This window comes from Nycticebus coucang, chromosome 7 (assembly GCF_027406575.1).
Source record: "Nycticebus coucang isolate mNycCou1 chromosome 7, mNycCou1.pri, whole genome shotgun sequence".
In the NCBI taxonomy this organism is placed as follows: Eukaryota; Metazoa; Chordata; class Mammalia; order Primates; family Lorisidae; genus Nycticebus; species Nycticebus coucang.
The window spans coordinates 50,415,980-50,433,130 of record NC_069786.1 but is presented as its reverse complement, the minus strand read 5'-3'; the positions used below and the strand labels follow the sequence as shown (position 1 = coordinate 50,433,130).

The 17,151-nt window shown below is 33.7% G+C and overlaps 1 protein-coding gene across 2 annotated transcripts in view; it reads right to left on the bottom strand.

Annotated features, from left to right (window-relative positions):
• Window positions 1-4,129: 4,129 nt before the first annotated feature.
• Window positions 4,130-17,151, bottom strand: part of KCNJ3 (potassium inwardly rectifying channel subfamily J member 3) — a 153,653-nt gene continuing 140,631 nt past the window's right edge. Inside the window, exon 3 of one of the 2 annotated variants that reach the window (XM_053597550.1) lies at window positions 4,130-5,861. In XM_053597550.1, coding sequence (XP_053453525.1) covers window positions 5,275-5,861 — 587 coding nt within the window. In that variant the 3' untranslated portion in view covers window positions 4,130-5,274. The remainder of the gene's footprint in view (window positions 5,862-17,151) is intronic. The other variant, XM_053597553.1, reaches the window with a different exon arrangement.

Here is a 17,151-nt window from a genome sequence, read left to right as displayed (position 1 = left end):
TTATATTTTATATGTATCTACATGACATATCATATGAAACATTTCTATATAAATACATTTATGTTTATTTTACATAAATATATATAAATACATAGACACATAAAAAGTATATATGTACACAAACGCATACTGACAGGAAGCATTTACACAAATTTCCCAATAGAAATGGCTTGGAGTGTTGTAGGATTTAGAAGAGAAGAGGTAGCTGTTTATACTATTTCTATCACAGGTTATTTCTTTAGACATTTGTGAGGAGGCAAATATAGCAAAATGTTACTGTATCTTTTTAAAAAAATTCTAGTTCTGTGACACTTCCTTATGGGGCAATTTTTTGTTTATTTGAAATATATTATAATTATTTTTTCACACATACAGTGGACCCCTGATGCTTTGGTTGGGTATTTTGCCTTTCATGTATTTTTCTGTGCACCATTTCAAGTTTCCGCCTCCCTCCATATTTACTTCATTTGTATTTGTTTGTCTTGTCTTCACAATCCTGACCACAGCTGCTCCTCAGGCACCCATCACCTTCGCCCCACTACTTCTCAAAATTACAGCAAGAGAGACAATGCCAGCTGCATAAGGTGATCTGCAGGTTTGAAACCATTGCACACGGACATTGAATATTTGCAGTGATGCATCCAAATTGCCTTGGACACGCTGTTGTTTTAAAAGGCAAAGATTGTCCATAGACTTTAGACTCCCAGGGGGCAGAACCTGCATCTCATGTTTGGGATTTAATTAAAAAGCCCGCTAAATAGTCTCTCTGAGAATCAGTTTCTTCAAGTGTAAAATGGGAATGATCTCCACCATGCACCATTCTTCTGAGGATTTAAATAACGTGTGCAAGTCACCATGCAAGTGAGCAACATATCCAGAACTGGGGAAGGACAAATGGGAGTAGAGATGTGATTCTTAATAAGCAAGGAAGATATAGTGGGCCCTATCGTATTGCTTCTCTCCAGAATCCACTGGTCATACACAACCCAGATATTCTGAAACAACCATGACTTCAAGAAAACCCTGACAAGGAAAGCAAAATAACCAACTTGGAGTGGAGGGAAACCTAACAATTCTACTAAATGATGTGGACCATTTTTTTCTGAATTCCACTAGGCCAGAAGCTTCAGCACCTTAGCTTGTTAAATCAATCCTGTGTAGTGCCTGGGAGCTGGGCACATTGCATATGATAGAGCTCATCTGATCCAACAGAAGAAACACATTTTTCTATGAAGCACATTCTGGTGAAATAACTGAACACATTTTCAAAAGATGACTCGATATTTAAACAAAATTAGGAAGACTATGCACTTGTCTTCTTTACTTACCATGGCTTTTAAAACAAGAGTTCTGCAAAAAATAAGATGATCATGAGGTGTCCTCTGAGAAACACAGGTCCCAAGTATCTGCATTATTAAGTTCAGGTCCCATATTGTTGTACCACTAAGAAACCAAAATAATACAATTTTTCAAGGAATGACTTATGATGGGTTGACTCATTGTCTCAGAAATTGAGTCTCGCAATAAACAAACTGAATCAAGGAAGTGAATAATTAATTGTTGAAAAGTGGGAAAAATGATAAGCACACTGTAAAAATTAAACCCAATCATGTTTCAAAAGTTTAATATAATTTTTATAAAACCGAACTTGCAGTGTTGAATACATGAGTTTATATTTTTGTAACCTAATTACCTTGAACATTTAAATAATTATAGATTGCATGCCAGAAAATGCAATTAGTCTGATGCTAATTTAAATATGTACAATGTAATTCAAGCATAAATTCTGAAGTAGAGCTCACAGACATGCTATGCAGTCAGGCTGAACCCTCTTCGTCATATGGAATGGCAGAAATTTTCATAACGGATAGAATGTAAGCCAGCTTCTGCATGACCTCTGTTTTTCTCCCACAAAAATAATGCTTCATGAGCCCATTCTGTCCTGACAAAAAGGTTACTGACACAACTGAATACTTTGTATAATACTTTAAGCCATATATGGATGATTTTAAAACAGCATAAGAAGACTTTTTTGGAAATAATTAATGATAAAATATCCTTGTTTTTCATTTGATATGTATTTACAAAAGTGTATTCACAATTGCAGAAAAGAATAAATCTTTAAATTGAAGAGAAACATTATCAAAATAATTGTATTTCTTTTATTTACAACATTTTGATAAATAGAATGAAATATTTTACTATAACAAGAGTTATATCATTAAAAGTCTATAAAAAGGGAATAGTTTTCAGTGGTTAACTTATTCAGTTCAAAAATCACATAATGTTTTCCTTTCTAGCAGCCACCACATTGGTGGAGTGAAAGTGATCTTGGCTTCAGTTGACTTTGACAGTCTTTGATTTGAGCTCTTATGACTTCCAGAAATGGAAATGGTGAGTTATTTTTCTTTTCATTCAATAAAATGCATAACTTTTCATTGCTGAGAAACATGTCATGTACATATTGAACAAATGTTACATGAAATTATTTTAGTAAGACGTTCTCCACACTGAAATATATGAAATTGAGATGGATTTTTCTTAAAAGATAGGTGTCAGAAAAATCAGCAGAAGGAGAAGAAAAGCAATTCTTTATTTTTATCCAAATATATCAGACTTCATAATTTAATTTGAACAAAAACTTCACCATATATCATCCAAACCAGGACATTATAAGAGTGAAAGGGAGTACTGGTAATAATCATACAGTTACAGCAAGTATAAACTAAAATATTCCTGGTCAACTGGGACCTATGATCCATCTGGGAATAAGGGTTAAACTGCAATTACATGCAGAAACTCTACCTTTCCCACAAATATGTGGAAAAGACAAAAGAATACCATTCATTCAGATGAATTAATTTTGGCAACAGTAGCTTTTTCTCATCATTCAGGTTTTGGTTCAAATATCTAACTCCCCCTAAACCAGTTACATCATCTAAAATAATTCTTACTCCACAGTCATTTTGCATCCTGGTGCTCTGTTTTCACTCTCTTAATCAGTATTTTGACCACATGAAATGTACTCATTCCTTTCTATTGTCTGTCACCTCCCCACTCTCCTGGTCTACAGTGTTCATGGTGAGCAGTGACCTCCTCTGATTTAGTCAAATCCAAAACCCCAGGAACTAAAAAATTCCTACAGCATAGAAGGCAGGAAAAATTTTGTTGAATGTGTGAATACGTTTGGAGAGTTTGTTTTTGGTTCCATCTTCTCCTTGGCACCAAAGACAAATTAGAATGACTCTCCAAAGTAAATTATGGCTCTGTTTAGTTTTAAGTTGTTGGACTAAATGATCTACGCAGTTTTTTCCACTGCTAATAAATATACTGTGCCCTTTAGACCCCCTTTACTCTCTGCCACTATTTTCTTTCCTACATCTAACAAATAACAAAGTTTGGGAATCAAGGGGAAGGGCAGCCCACTTTATTCACAGTGGATAGACGCTCAAGTTTGATCATTTTGTCAGTAACAATTCCCTGGTATATGCTTGCACCTACAGAATTTGGTTGATACAGAGGTAGCCAGCAGGTATTAGTGTAGTCAAGGTTAGAATTGTGAATGTAATAATTTGTCAATAATAAAATTATCACAAGATTGTGAAAAAATGGAAAACAATGGGAGCCCAAACCAGTGAGTAATGATTTACATATTAATGAGAAGTATTTTAATTATGGGCTGAGTTAGATGGTAATGCCCAAAGAAGTTTTGTAGGAAAACCCACAATATTTTAATAAGGAGCACTTCTAAATTTTCATAAAAATCTTTTCATGCCAAATCTTTATTTTGAAGGCTAACTACTGATCAATTTTGTTTCCTGCTAATGATTAAAATATATCAGACTTTGGGGTTAGAAAACGGTAATGCAAAAATTATTCAGGGAGGCCAGGGATCCAGGACACCAATAAAATCAGTGTTCACCAAAAAAATAAATAAATAAATAAAACTGTGTCAGGTGTCTACAGTTCATTTAATTTCCATTTCTCTCAGATCTGTTCAAAACAATCCTCCTGAACAATGAGTGACAAGCATAAGCTAGGTTTCCCAGGTGACGAAAAAGTCTAACCTGTTACAACAAATGCCATCAACAAGAGAACAGAATAAAAAAGAGACTCAATTAGACATACATATTTTAAGCATAATTATTTATCATCTGTTTCATTGTATTGTCACGTCTCATTAAGGATAAATGATTGTCTTTCTAAAATGGATAAGGTTTCCAGAAAAAGAGGAAAATATTTCCAACTGACTCAGTTTAAAACAGGACCATTAATTATGTAATTTCACACAGATTCTGTTATATTCATTATAGCTTGGCTACTGACTATTACATTGATCCAGCATTTGTTCAGCGCTCACACTAGTATTAGATTGTATAGAAAACAAATTTCCAAATTTTAATTAGCCCAAGAAAGGACCAACTCTCAAATTAATCAGCATTGATCCCCCCGCCCAGTACTAGCAACTTTTAAAAATCATAAAAAAATTCAGCGATGTACATTGACTGGTATGATCCAGAATTTACAAGTTAAACATATAATGATTATATTTTTGCAGGGCCATAAACAGCACAAACTTGTGTGATTCTCATATAAAATACAGTCAAAAACCTCCTAGGACCTTAAACAGCAGAAAACATTAAATCAGATTTTAAAATGACAAATAATTTAAGGCTAAAATATTTGGTATTAATAATTAATGCCAGTAGCCTTTCTAGTCTAATAAAGTAAACATGCACGAGAACTACAACTTTGAACAGAACATCACGATTTTGTCAGATATTTATGTATGTATGTGTGTGTATGTGTATATGTTTATGTATATGTGCATATACATACACACACACACACACACACACATATATATGTAGTTTAATCGCCCTGAAAGCTATCCACTCATGTTTGGCTTAATACATATGTTAGAAATGTTGGGGAGAATACCTCCCCTTTAAATATATATATATATTTTTTTCCAGAATATACAATATAAATATGCCATATATAAATCATGCCATAAAACTAAATGCAAAATTTGCACATTATTGCATGCTTGATGTGATAATACATGCCCATTATAACTTCCTTATAATATCCTCCCTTCGTAACCTTTGTTTTCTGCCTATTAGCGATATTTGGGAAGGAAAAGTTTTCAAATACGCTTATAGGACTGGGAGAAAAATTGACCTTCAGATTCCTTAGGGAGGATTACCTTATCAGCCAAATATTGGACTATTACTAAATCAAACATTAAATAATGCCTAAGGAGATGTTTTGTTATGTGAAGCGATCAGAGTTCATTTTTCTTAATTTTGCTGGAAGATTTCCTTCCATTCTAGCTGCTCCTCCAGCCATCTTTTGAAGCTTTGGTGGCAGATCAGCCACAGACTGGCTCATGGGATCAGATAACATCTTGGTGGTTTTAGAAACCAGTTTTTCTTCTGAGTTGCCAGGAACTGAACTTATTCGTTGAAGTTTCATGGGCAAATCTCCCAAACTGTAGGCTTTTTCTGAAGTTGTGGAACTCATCCTCAAGAGTTTTTTGGGAAAGTCTTCTCTTCCAGTAATTTTCTGCAGCTTAGTTGGAAGTTTTGTGCTAATGTCATCTAGCCCGTCTAAGCATTCCACAGAATTAGGTCTGTCTTTGCTGTTGGTAATGGCCGGTGCTATTAAAGGGGACGACATGAGCAGCATTTCCTCTTGCTCTTTCACACTGTAAGGTGGGGTGGGGACTTCAAATGTTGCATGGAACTGGGAGTAATCAACTTTAAAGAATCCTTCTTCTAAGGAAATTACAGGGAAAAAACGATGACCCCAAAGAACTTCGTCTTCAGTGTATGATGTTCGAGCTTGACAAGTCATCCCTGCGAACAAAAAGAAAACCTTGGTAAATTACGCATAGTGGAAGCACACGTGAAGCCAGTTTGATCTAAAGAATTCATTTTGCTTTTTTAATTCAGTTTTGGACTAATTATCTGAATAGACACAATTATAAAGTAAGTTAAAATATTAACTATGGGTTGATAGCTTTGATACATATATTTTCTTCCAACAAAAAACACAGCATGCTAATACTGTTCATGTTTGAAGGATAGAGTATCATAATATGATTATCATCCATAAGCCAAAAGCAAAAATGGCATGTAATCACTTCAGAACATAAATGTCCCATTAAGGGGAGGTAAGTGGAAATATTATGTAATTATAAAACAAATTTGACTTTAAATAGAAACTATACCACTATGTAGAGTTAGGACAGGTACTAAACTGAGTTTCCCGTTCCTCTTCAGTAAAGCATGGAAAATAACACCTGTCTCATCAGTTTTCTATAAGCATGAAACAAAATCACTACATGGAAAGGTAAAATGTGTCACGTGATGTCTTTAGATAGTTGACTCTTAACAAACGAGAGCTCCCTTTTTCTCTTCACACAGGGAAGGCTTGCTATAGGAGGGCCAAAAGTAATTCTCCCAAGTATTTGCCAAATAAATAAAAGCTGAAAATATTTTTATGTTGAATCATGGAAAGTCATTGTCATGGTTCTATCCTTTCAGACCCATAAGCCCAGAATAAAGTTTGTTCAATTTGTAGAAATCCATGTGCTACAATCAGGAATCTGGGCCATGTCATAAATCAAGTTCCATTCCTTTTCTTGGACTATCTGGGACTGGGTCTGTATATCAGATGTAAAATTTTATAATTTATATATTATGTTGCTTGGATATCATTTGACTCAAAATACTGCGTGATTTACTCAATTTTGTTCTCTTCATAAATCATTTATTTTGATTGAATTACTATCAAATCAGTCAGCCTCTGAATATTCATTTTGTGAAGACTGAAAGTACATGAATAAATTAAAACCAAATATGGAATTTTTGTCTGACATGAGTCAAAAGATACAATTTTCTGCAAGTAGTAAAATCTACCACTTTCCTCCACCTTCACTACCAGACTTCTATTAAAGGCTGTTAAAATGTAAAATGATGTTGAATCTAAAAAAATCATCCCTTCAATAATTATCATTTAAATAGGCAAAGATAACTTGCTTCATTATTTCAATTTTCCCCCATCACATTATAAGTCATTTCCATTGTTTTTAAGACTGGCTTAGTTTAGATAAGGAGATATTCTACCTTCTTCTCTCCTTGACTAGTAATCACACATATAATATGTACAGGGAATTAGGATGAAATATGTAAGTAAAAAGCCACATTAAAAATAAATTACATCCTTCATTGAGTCCTTCCAAAATCTTGCCTAATGACTAATATCAGTTATTTATTTCCAGGGAATTAGTTATCATTATATGCCATCATCTTCAAGACAGTTTTCAAAGAAATTATATAGAAAACAAATGCCTATCTTATGACAAGCCCTGTACTATGTGCTCTGTTTCAGTTTTTTCCTAATTACCAATATGGTCCTGTTCAGAATATATTCCTATGTTCATTTGAAAGAGGAGGAATCTAGTGCTCAGAGGGGTTAACTCTCTTGAGTTATATACAGCAAAGCTATTAAGGTATAGAGAAAGATATCAGTTTGATTCTAATTTCTGTGTGTGTGTGATTTGTTTCATTGTTGTTGTTTTACTTTGTAATGATGCCCCTAATAGTCGGGAATCCATATCTAAACAATTTATCTCTCTGTAATGATGAAACTGTGACAGAGACCAAATATCCTTGTTCAGAATCAATTTAATGTCAGGAAAAGTCCAGAAGCATTAATAGATGAAGATAATGAAATTACTTTGAAATTAATTTATAAGTTGTATAGATACACACATAACAGCATTTGTATTTTCTGAGAATTTTATAGTCTCTAACCAAATATTTCGTAAGTTTACAGAGTATCATTTTAGTCAGAAAATATAAAATGCATTGCCTGATATATTTACTTCATTTTATTTTGCATATTTTGAGGAATTTAAAAATATGAGAAAATATCTAGAATAAAAAGCAAGTATTTTATATTCCTAACCATTCAGATATAAAATAATAAAATGAATAATGTTGAACCACTACCCATAAATTCTCAAGGTATCTTTCCAGTCCAAGACATGAATTTAAAAGATCATAAATGTATTATTAAGTGGTAGTACTCTCTTATAACCTTATTTTAATTTAAAAAGCTTATGCCTTTGAAAATTGATAGCAGGCAGAATTATCTTAATTGAGTACGCATTCAATATAATTCAATGTTTTGAAATTTAAGTGTTAAGTTTGTAGATTTGTCCTTTAATGAACATAAATGCATGTATACATTTAGTAAAAATTAATTCAGATCATGAAATTTGTTTGATTACTTTCGACAAAGTAAACATTGAAGCAAAATTTGGTGATTATCATCGCCTCAGCCCATTTCATTTTTTACATTAAAAAGAGAATGTGAAATTAAAACTCAAAATTCTGCCTCTCCTATAACCATACAACGTCCTACATTGCTGATGCCCTTGAGATGTTTCCTATTGCCTTATCAGAAGCCCTGGAAAAGAACTGGAGACACTTCAATGGAGGAAAAACGGAGTAATACAATCTTATGAAATTTTAACTTTGGCGAAACAGGCCATCAATTTTTAAGGTACTTTAGGCTCTATTGCATCTACAGTTGAAATAGACACTCAATTGTTTGTGTTCATTCTCATTAAAATACCTGTAGGCACTGTTATTGACTTTTTCTTTATTTTTATTTTATTTTATTTTTAAAGCCATCCAAGTCTCAGGTGAAACTTTATAAGCCAGAAGAGAGAGGCACTGTTATTAAAATGTTAGTGTATGATTTTGATTAAAAAGGAAGGTGGAGATCCCACTCCACTATATAAAACTAACTCCACTTTTTTTCATGGCAAACCAATATATGTGAGGCAAAATCTTTACATAATTCAAAAGTTTATGAATGTTGCGCGTGACAATTACCTGCAGCTCTCTGGGCCTGCTTTCTCTTTCATAAACTAGAGATAACGAGACCCTCTTTTATAAACCTGCTGAGAGTTTGAAAGCAAAAAGTATACAAGCCTGTTGGTGTTTAAGCAATGCCCATTGATGGCTGCTGCTTTTATTAATTCCATAGGTATCACCTGCAATTCCTGATCTTCCTGAAAATTAGTGAGACTATATTAATATAAGTAGGTAACTTTTACATACTAGTAATTTAATCCATATTAGTAATGTACAAAATTAAATTGAAAAGTAACTAGATATCAGATTACAATTCTTTTTAAACATTTTCAGACAAATGTTCAAAATATCTAAAAATATAGGAAAAGTTACATTATTCATATTCCCAACATATCAAGTTTCTCAGCATTTTCTACTTCAGTATCCCTATTAGCAGAAGAGACTAGGAGTGTCTTAAAAAGGCTTGCAACAAACTGAATAGCTAAAACCAATCATAATATTTTATAATACTCTGTTTATTGTGCTGAGAACATTTGCCAGCACTTAAACCCTTGTTCGTTCTTCTGCCGTTCCTTTCATACTTTCATAAGATGCGGATACACAACAGGTATTTCCAATCCACAAATATCACAGTTTAATAATCAGCTTTCACCTCAGGATCTTATTAATTAGCAAACCATTTATGGATAATGATACAGACGATTTAAAAACTGAGTACAGAAAAATCTCTATGATTGTCAATTTGCAAAGTAGACAATGAACTAAGATAGATATAATTGGGAGACTACTTCTTTTTTCAAAAGTTATCCCAAAATGGTGTTAAAAAAAATAAAATGCAAATTTCAATTGAGAAGCTTTAAAGCAGATATAATTATGTTTTCTAAGAACATGCACCTATAATATTATAGCATTCTTCTTTCTAGTATGCTTTATCTGATATTTCTTCCCCTAATTCAAATTATTTTTAAATAATCCATGCTTGAATTGCAAATGGTATCTGAATTAAAATAAATGCAACTGAATGCCATTTTTCAAAGGGTACTATGCAATTGCACCCCTTCGCCAGCAACAGGACTGTTTGCATGTTTTAACCAGATTTCAAGCTTGAACAAATGTGGTGAAGAGCAACAGGAGCTCATCTCTGTGGAAACTGGCAAAGCAACAGATGCTGCTACTGGAAATAGCTGGAACTTTGGAATCTTTAGATAAAAAACATTTTGTGAAAAAAAAAGATTTATTCTATGCATTGATTCACAGATTTAAAAGAGTATACATTATTGTTTAAGATAATTTATTCCAGAGTCAGGATGTTTCTTTAAAATGTCAGAGCCAATGTAGTCCCACCTCTTTATTTTCAGCATTTCCCTTTCCTGAGTCTGCCTTTACCTGGCACAAAATTCATCCCTATAACTGAATTTGATGTTCATTCAAAGAACATGTCTTAAAGGGTTTTAAGTGAAAATGACAACGTGAGTTGTTATTTGACAAGCCCTTAATTCAACCTTTAGACTATCTCTAACTCAGTTATTTTCCATTATTTCTCCTGACCAGACAGGGTGGGAGTGTCACTCCCATGAAGTGGGCGTGAGATGGTTAAAAACAATATAACCTCAGTCCCAGAGGAATGTCTGGGTGCTGGGACACAGAAAATATCACACAATCAACAACTTCAGCACAGTGGAGGCTTTATAAAAAGCTTATACAATTTCAAAGTTGCTTTGGAGGGAGGGGGGTGAGAAGGGAAAGAAGAGAGAGGGGCAAGGGGGAGAGAGAGAAAGAGAGAGAAAGTGAGAGAGAGATGGGAAATGGATAGCTTTGTCCTATGATGGTGGTTGTGCTTTATCACATCCATTGAACAAAAGCAAAAAAATAAAAAGAAAAACTAATCTCCTTCAGTTAAGCCATGTAATGATAAGAACTGTACAAGGCTGTATAAGGTTATGCGCCAGGTATAACTTTAAGCACTTTGTACGTGTTGTTTTTAATCCTCACAACTGTTTGAAGAAGGAACTATTATCCTCCTTCCTGTTTTCTAGAGGCAGAAATAGTCACAGAAGGCTACCAGAAAGTAAGATCACATAGAGGTGATGAAGCTGGAATTTGAATTCAAGAAATTGGGCTTGAGAATTGAATTCTCAGGCGGATCCTCTTAGCCCCTGTGCTCTACTGCCTCCCTGAGAAGGTGTAACTACTTAGTCAAAAGGAGGAACAAGAGGGAGTTCAGCATAAGAAATATAGTTAGCAAGCATTAACTGGAAGTGTCAACTTCAGGTACAAGAGCATCAAGTCTGTGATTTTTATGGTGAAGGTGACCAGATTTGCTATAATAAAAATGAAAACACAGCATGAAGGAAATCGCCATTTTTACAGAGATAAACACCAGAGGAATTTTGCAAAACTTCTCCAAGTAAGTACTCTGGTGCTGGATAACCCTGGGGCTACTCTCCAGCTCTGTCACCTATGCTATTTAACTTTGGGAAGGTGTTTCTGCTTTTCTAAACCTCAGTTTTTCTGATCCTTAAAATAATAATAATAATAGTAGTAGTAGAAGAACATATATATTATTTATAATATAATATTATTTATTTATATAAATTATAAATTTATTTTATAATATATTGTATACATTGCATTTAGCATTGTTGATAGTGTATTTATTATAGTCACTATTAACTGAGGAAAAAGTATGAAAAATAAAAAAGATTAGTAGACATTTAAAAAATAAAATAATGAATGAATCATCTTGCTATGGGACAGGGAAGAAAATTCTTATGTTCCCCCGACTGTATAAAATTGCTGATTATTTATAGTATAAATAATGGTGCAATGTCTATTGAATTCTTTTTTTTTTTTTTTTTTTTTTTTTTTTTTTTATTTTTGGCCGGGGCTGGGCTTGAACCCGCCACCTCCGGCATATGGGACCGGCTCCCTACCCGTTGAGCCACAGGCGCCTTAACAGTGTGTCAAATGTGCTGGACAGATTTTAAATATAATATTATCTCATTACCCATGTATCAATGCAGCAACACTGCAAACAAGATTTTATTATTTCCATATTTCAAGAACTCTGGAGCTTCAAGAGTCTAGTAACAGACAGTAGGCAGCAGAGGAAAGTCCAAAACTCACACTGATTTCCAAACCTGAGCTCTTAGCCCATAACTTTACTTTATCATGACTTCCCTATGGGTAGCATACTGATATCTAATCTCAAAATTAAAAATCAATATAATTTGTATGAATATATATTTGTACAAATATATATATTTATATATAGGATATATGTGTGTATACATACATATATGTATATATATATTTGAGTTTATTGGTTAAGTATATTATACATTGTTCATTTCCAATATGGTATCTATATTTCTCATCTACATTCTAAATAAATAAAACATTTAAGTATCATTAAAATAATCTGAACCAAAAAGATTCTATAGGACAATACTAGCTGATATTCTGCTGTCTAAAGTAAGCAGGTCCTGTCTGCCCTAGAGACGATTTACATAGTGGATAAGGCCAAACTCACCTAACACCAAGCACTAAATCCCAGCTCTATCGCTAATTAATGTGTGACTTTGAAAAAATTACTGAATCACTTTAAGCCTTAGTTTCATTATTTATAAATTGAGTCTGGCTCTATTGACTTCAGATGGATGTTGTGAGAATTACATGAAAGTAAGTGACACTTGTAAACTGCATAAACTTTAAGAATTGGTCATTTTCTCCCAGAAGAGTCCCTGGAATATAGGCTATATGACTACAACTTTCCTTTATTCACATGGTCACACACACATAAACACACCCAAAAGAAAAGCTGAGAAATTTAACCCAATAACACATTTTTCCGTAAATCTATTTACTTTGCCCATTTTTTCTTCAAATTGGCAGTTGTTTTTGTAAATGAATCAGCTAATAGTTTCATATGCAGAGCATGTTCCATATGACAAAGTAATTTCCCAGTCCATCCCACACACTACTCTGAGAATTGCTGCTTCTTCCCTAGAGTAATTCCCATATTTCACCTGTCCCTCAAGATGTAATAACTATGAGTCTTGCTTGGCATTCTCTGCATGCTTTCTACTGTGTTGTAATGAGTTGAACCCAGATTTAAAGTATAAACTTTCTGAGGAAGCTTATTATGTTTTTTCTTATCTTGTTTATAAAACATAAAGACACGGTGTATATCACTGTTCAGTCAGACCGAGGTTACTGGAATCAAGCTCTTCTGGGATATAGGTTGCAAACTCATTAAGAATACATTAGTTGTTTGCAGAACTGCAGTTTTCACATAGATGGAATCCCTTTAAAGCTCAACATATTCTTCTCAAGGCAGACTTTATGAGAGAAGTAGTTCCTGGCATTCACTCAACCCATTGTTATCCCCTATTATTTACAGCTCTTGGTCATAAAATGTGTTCTCAGACATAAGTTTGCCATCATACTTAAGCTAGGTCAAAGAATTCTATAAATGTATAAATATATGTAAAGAAGAAATACCCAATTATATTTTTTGGACAACAAAATTTTAGTAAGAAAATACTTTAAATATAATACTTCAGGTGTCTAAGTTCTTAGAACAAAAGAAATGATAGATTTTTAACATGACCAATAGAACAAAACATTAGACTTTCAAAAAGAAACATAAGACAGATGCTAAGGATCCATGGCAAGTAAAAAATATGACAAGCGATTCATGATCATATTGATGAAAACATATTTAGGAAGGACAAACTAATGTCAAGCAAAAGAAGATTTTATTTGAATACAAATTTGAGATGGTTCCTGTTTGAACCATTTGCTATTAGAAAGACGTTGGGCATGTTATTTAAATTATCTTACCCTTGGTCACCATAAAATATGGGTAATAGTAAGGGGTAATGTTATCTCATTAAAAGGTTAGTGTGACTATAAATGATATAGCCTATTTATGGGCCTGCCATATCACCTGGTTAATAATAAAAGTTCAGTCATTGGGGCCAAATATCAATCATTAATCTTATTAAGGTTCCAATTATTTATTTAGATATACAATGTATTTTTTTTTTTTTTTTTTTTTGTAGAGACAGAGTCTCACTGTACCGCCCTCGGGTAGAGTGCCGTGGCGTCACACGGCTCACAGCAACCTCTAACTCTTGGGCTTACGCGATTCTCTTGCCTCAGCCTCCCGAGCAGCTGGGACTACAGGCGCCCGCCACGGCGCCCGGCTATTTTTTTGTTGCAGTTTGGCCGGGGCTGGGTTTGAACCCGCCACCCTCTGCATATGGGGCCGGCGCCCTACTCACTGAGCCACAGGCGCCGCCCTAGATATACAATGTATTTTAAATGATTGTTAAATAACTACCTCATTTCCCAGAAACAGCTCAAAGAAATTGCAATAATTTTCACCTTGTTTATTTATGAAAATTTGATATAGACCATGTTGCCTTTCCTTATCTGGAATCTGAGGAAAGGCATTTAAGGAACCGAGTTGAATCCACTATCACTGTCAAGCTGGCCTGACCTGAACAAATATGACTTCACTTTGTAGTTGTAACTGCTTTTCCCCAAATTCAATTAATTTCTCCACTGTGTTTACAAAGCACTATTTTCAGAACTTCACCTTTACTTTATATAGAAATATTAACTGAATTTGTCAAATTTACTTGCAACTATTACTCCTTTAATCTAACCCGGTGGAGATGTGCTTTCCAGTATTAGCATACCTTTTCCTGATTTTTCTTTATGGTACCTATTAAATAATGTATCCTTGCCTTGTCAATTATATAATAGCTTCCCAAAGCACTCATGCTATAGTTTGCTACTAAGAAGTTATGATTTTTAGCTTCTATAATTTTTTTGTCTATACAGGAATAATGAATCCAATTACTGTTGGAGGATACTTCTTATATATAAGACTGACATCAGAAATGATTTTTTTTTTCAAAAGGAATACATGACAAATTCTAGCTTGAAGAAAAACAAATGGAGCATCTTTCCGGGAATGCCAAAATTTAATTCTTTCAGAAAACATTACCTGTAGTCATAGGGAAGAAAACCGTTTGAAAAATTACATGAAGCAGTAACATACATGTCAGCTTTTTCTAAGTGTTACATCAAGTTACAATAATTAAATGTTCAAATTAATCCCTGTTTTTAAAGATACTCTAAAAATTCTCCTTTACACTGTCATGGTTTACAATGTGATAATACATAAATTTATAAATAAATCACAATTTAAACAATAAATAAATAAACTCTATACTTTCTAGCATATCTTTCTAGTTTCTTTAAAATCTAGTTCCAAGTTCCCAGTAGAGTTTCATTTCTTAAAAACCTTAATAACAATAACCACAATACGGAGTAAAAGTACGTGCCACATCCTAAGTATTTCGATGTCAATTACCATGTAATTCTCCCTCCTACCCACGGTTCTTTTTCTCACATGATTGAGAAAGATACAGAAGTACCGTAAGGTGAAGTTCCTTGCATAAACTCAGATGACAAAGAGATGGGTGTGGTGAAAATACAAACTCAAGCCCTTAATTCCATAGCCAGCCTTTTTAACTTCAATGCAAGTCAGTTTTGGTTTTCTTTTGAATGATTGACGTTTCCACTAGATCAAAGCTGTTTTGCATTCACGTGACTCACTCCATGCTAGTTCAACGGCCTGGCATATCCTTTTCCACCTTTTCACCTGTTGACATAATTCCTTCCACTCAAAGGTCAGATCAAATGCTTTTAATTTTGTGAAGCCTTCCCTGATTTTCCTATTTTAATTTTTTGCATTTTACATATATTATTTTCACACACACACACATGCACCCACACATATCCATACACACATCTTTGCCTTCTAGGCATTATAAATATGTCAAAGATATACATATTTAAGTTCAGTCAGTACTAGTTAACACCTAGTAACTTATTAAACATCTCCTTTCTGCCAGGCAGTCTTCTAGGTGCTCAACTAAAGGTGCTTTTGGCAATGGGAGATCAACCCTCCCAATGTCCATTTTAAATCTAGTCTTGAAGATGAATAGTAGTTTGCCATATAGTACATATCCATAATGTTAAATAGACACATTCTGGAATGGGGAGAGAACACATGCAAAGCCATGACCAGTTTGACCTGTTCTAAGACAGCTCCTATTTGTTAATTCATGTCTGCTACAGACACCCTTCAGATCAGACTAAGATTCTGAAGGGAGCTCTTATCCACTTTACCCATCTCTTTACCCAGCATTGTGCCAGAGATTAGATGATCAACGTGTTCCCAAGGAGAGACAGTGGAAGAACAGAGGAAGAGGAAAAATGGGAAGGTTAAAAATGTTTGCAGAGGTGAAATCAACTTTTTGAGTGATGCAGTTCATTCATTGCCATCACTATACTATTCTACTTCACAATCAATACTGAGGATCACTAACGAAAATCCAAGGGACATAATTATTAACGAAACAGAGAAACGTGTAATATGCCGGTTTGGATTATCTTCTGTGCTTTTAAGATGATGATATATTCATTCGCTCAACTCATAAACTCAAAAATTGACTTTGAAATATCTACACTAAGAGCTTCTTATATTGTTAGTAAAGTGGGAGGACAGAATATAAAAATAAATTACATATAATCACAATTCAAATTATGAATCTCTCATGCCCAATGAAGCAAGACAAACTTCCTGATAATTCACATTCAGTGATAACCAGTTAATTTTTTCCTTACATCTTTGTAAAATTAAACACAGATACACGTCTGTGGAGATATATTTGCTAGATATATTTGCATTTAACCATTAAGCCATAGAAAATTACTTTAACCATAGAATAATTACTTTAACTGGACATTTCTGATACACTTGAATACATCGCCTCTATTGGCTTTAAAGTTTTGGTGAAATGTTTATCCCTCATACAACTATAACTGATCACTTTATAAAATGCAGTATATATATTTTTACCTGACAATACAAAACTTGTTTTCCCCAAACCCATGAATCTTGCTTTTTATATAGGCTGCCACATTTTTTTAAATCACAAACTATAGCTATTTTTTTAACATCTCCTTTGGCAGAAATTCAAATACATTTTGTTTGCTTGCAGGCTTAGAACAGAGCTTGAATAAATATTTGCCATTCAGCAGTTGTTCTGGTTCTATGCTTTGCAGTAAAGGTCAGAGAATTTTGCTTCTAATTTTGCTGCTATGCTATTTATAGAGTCTAAGTGAAGAATAAATTTCCTATAATTTTATAGAAACTATTTCTGAGTGCCTTTTA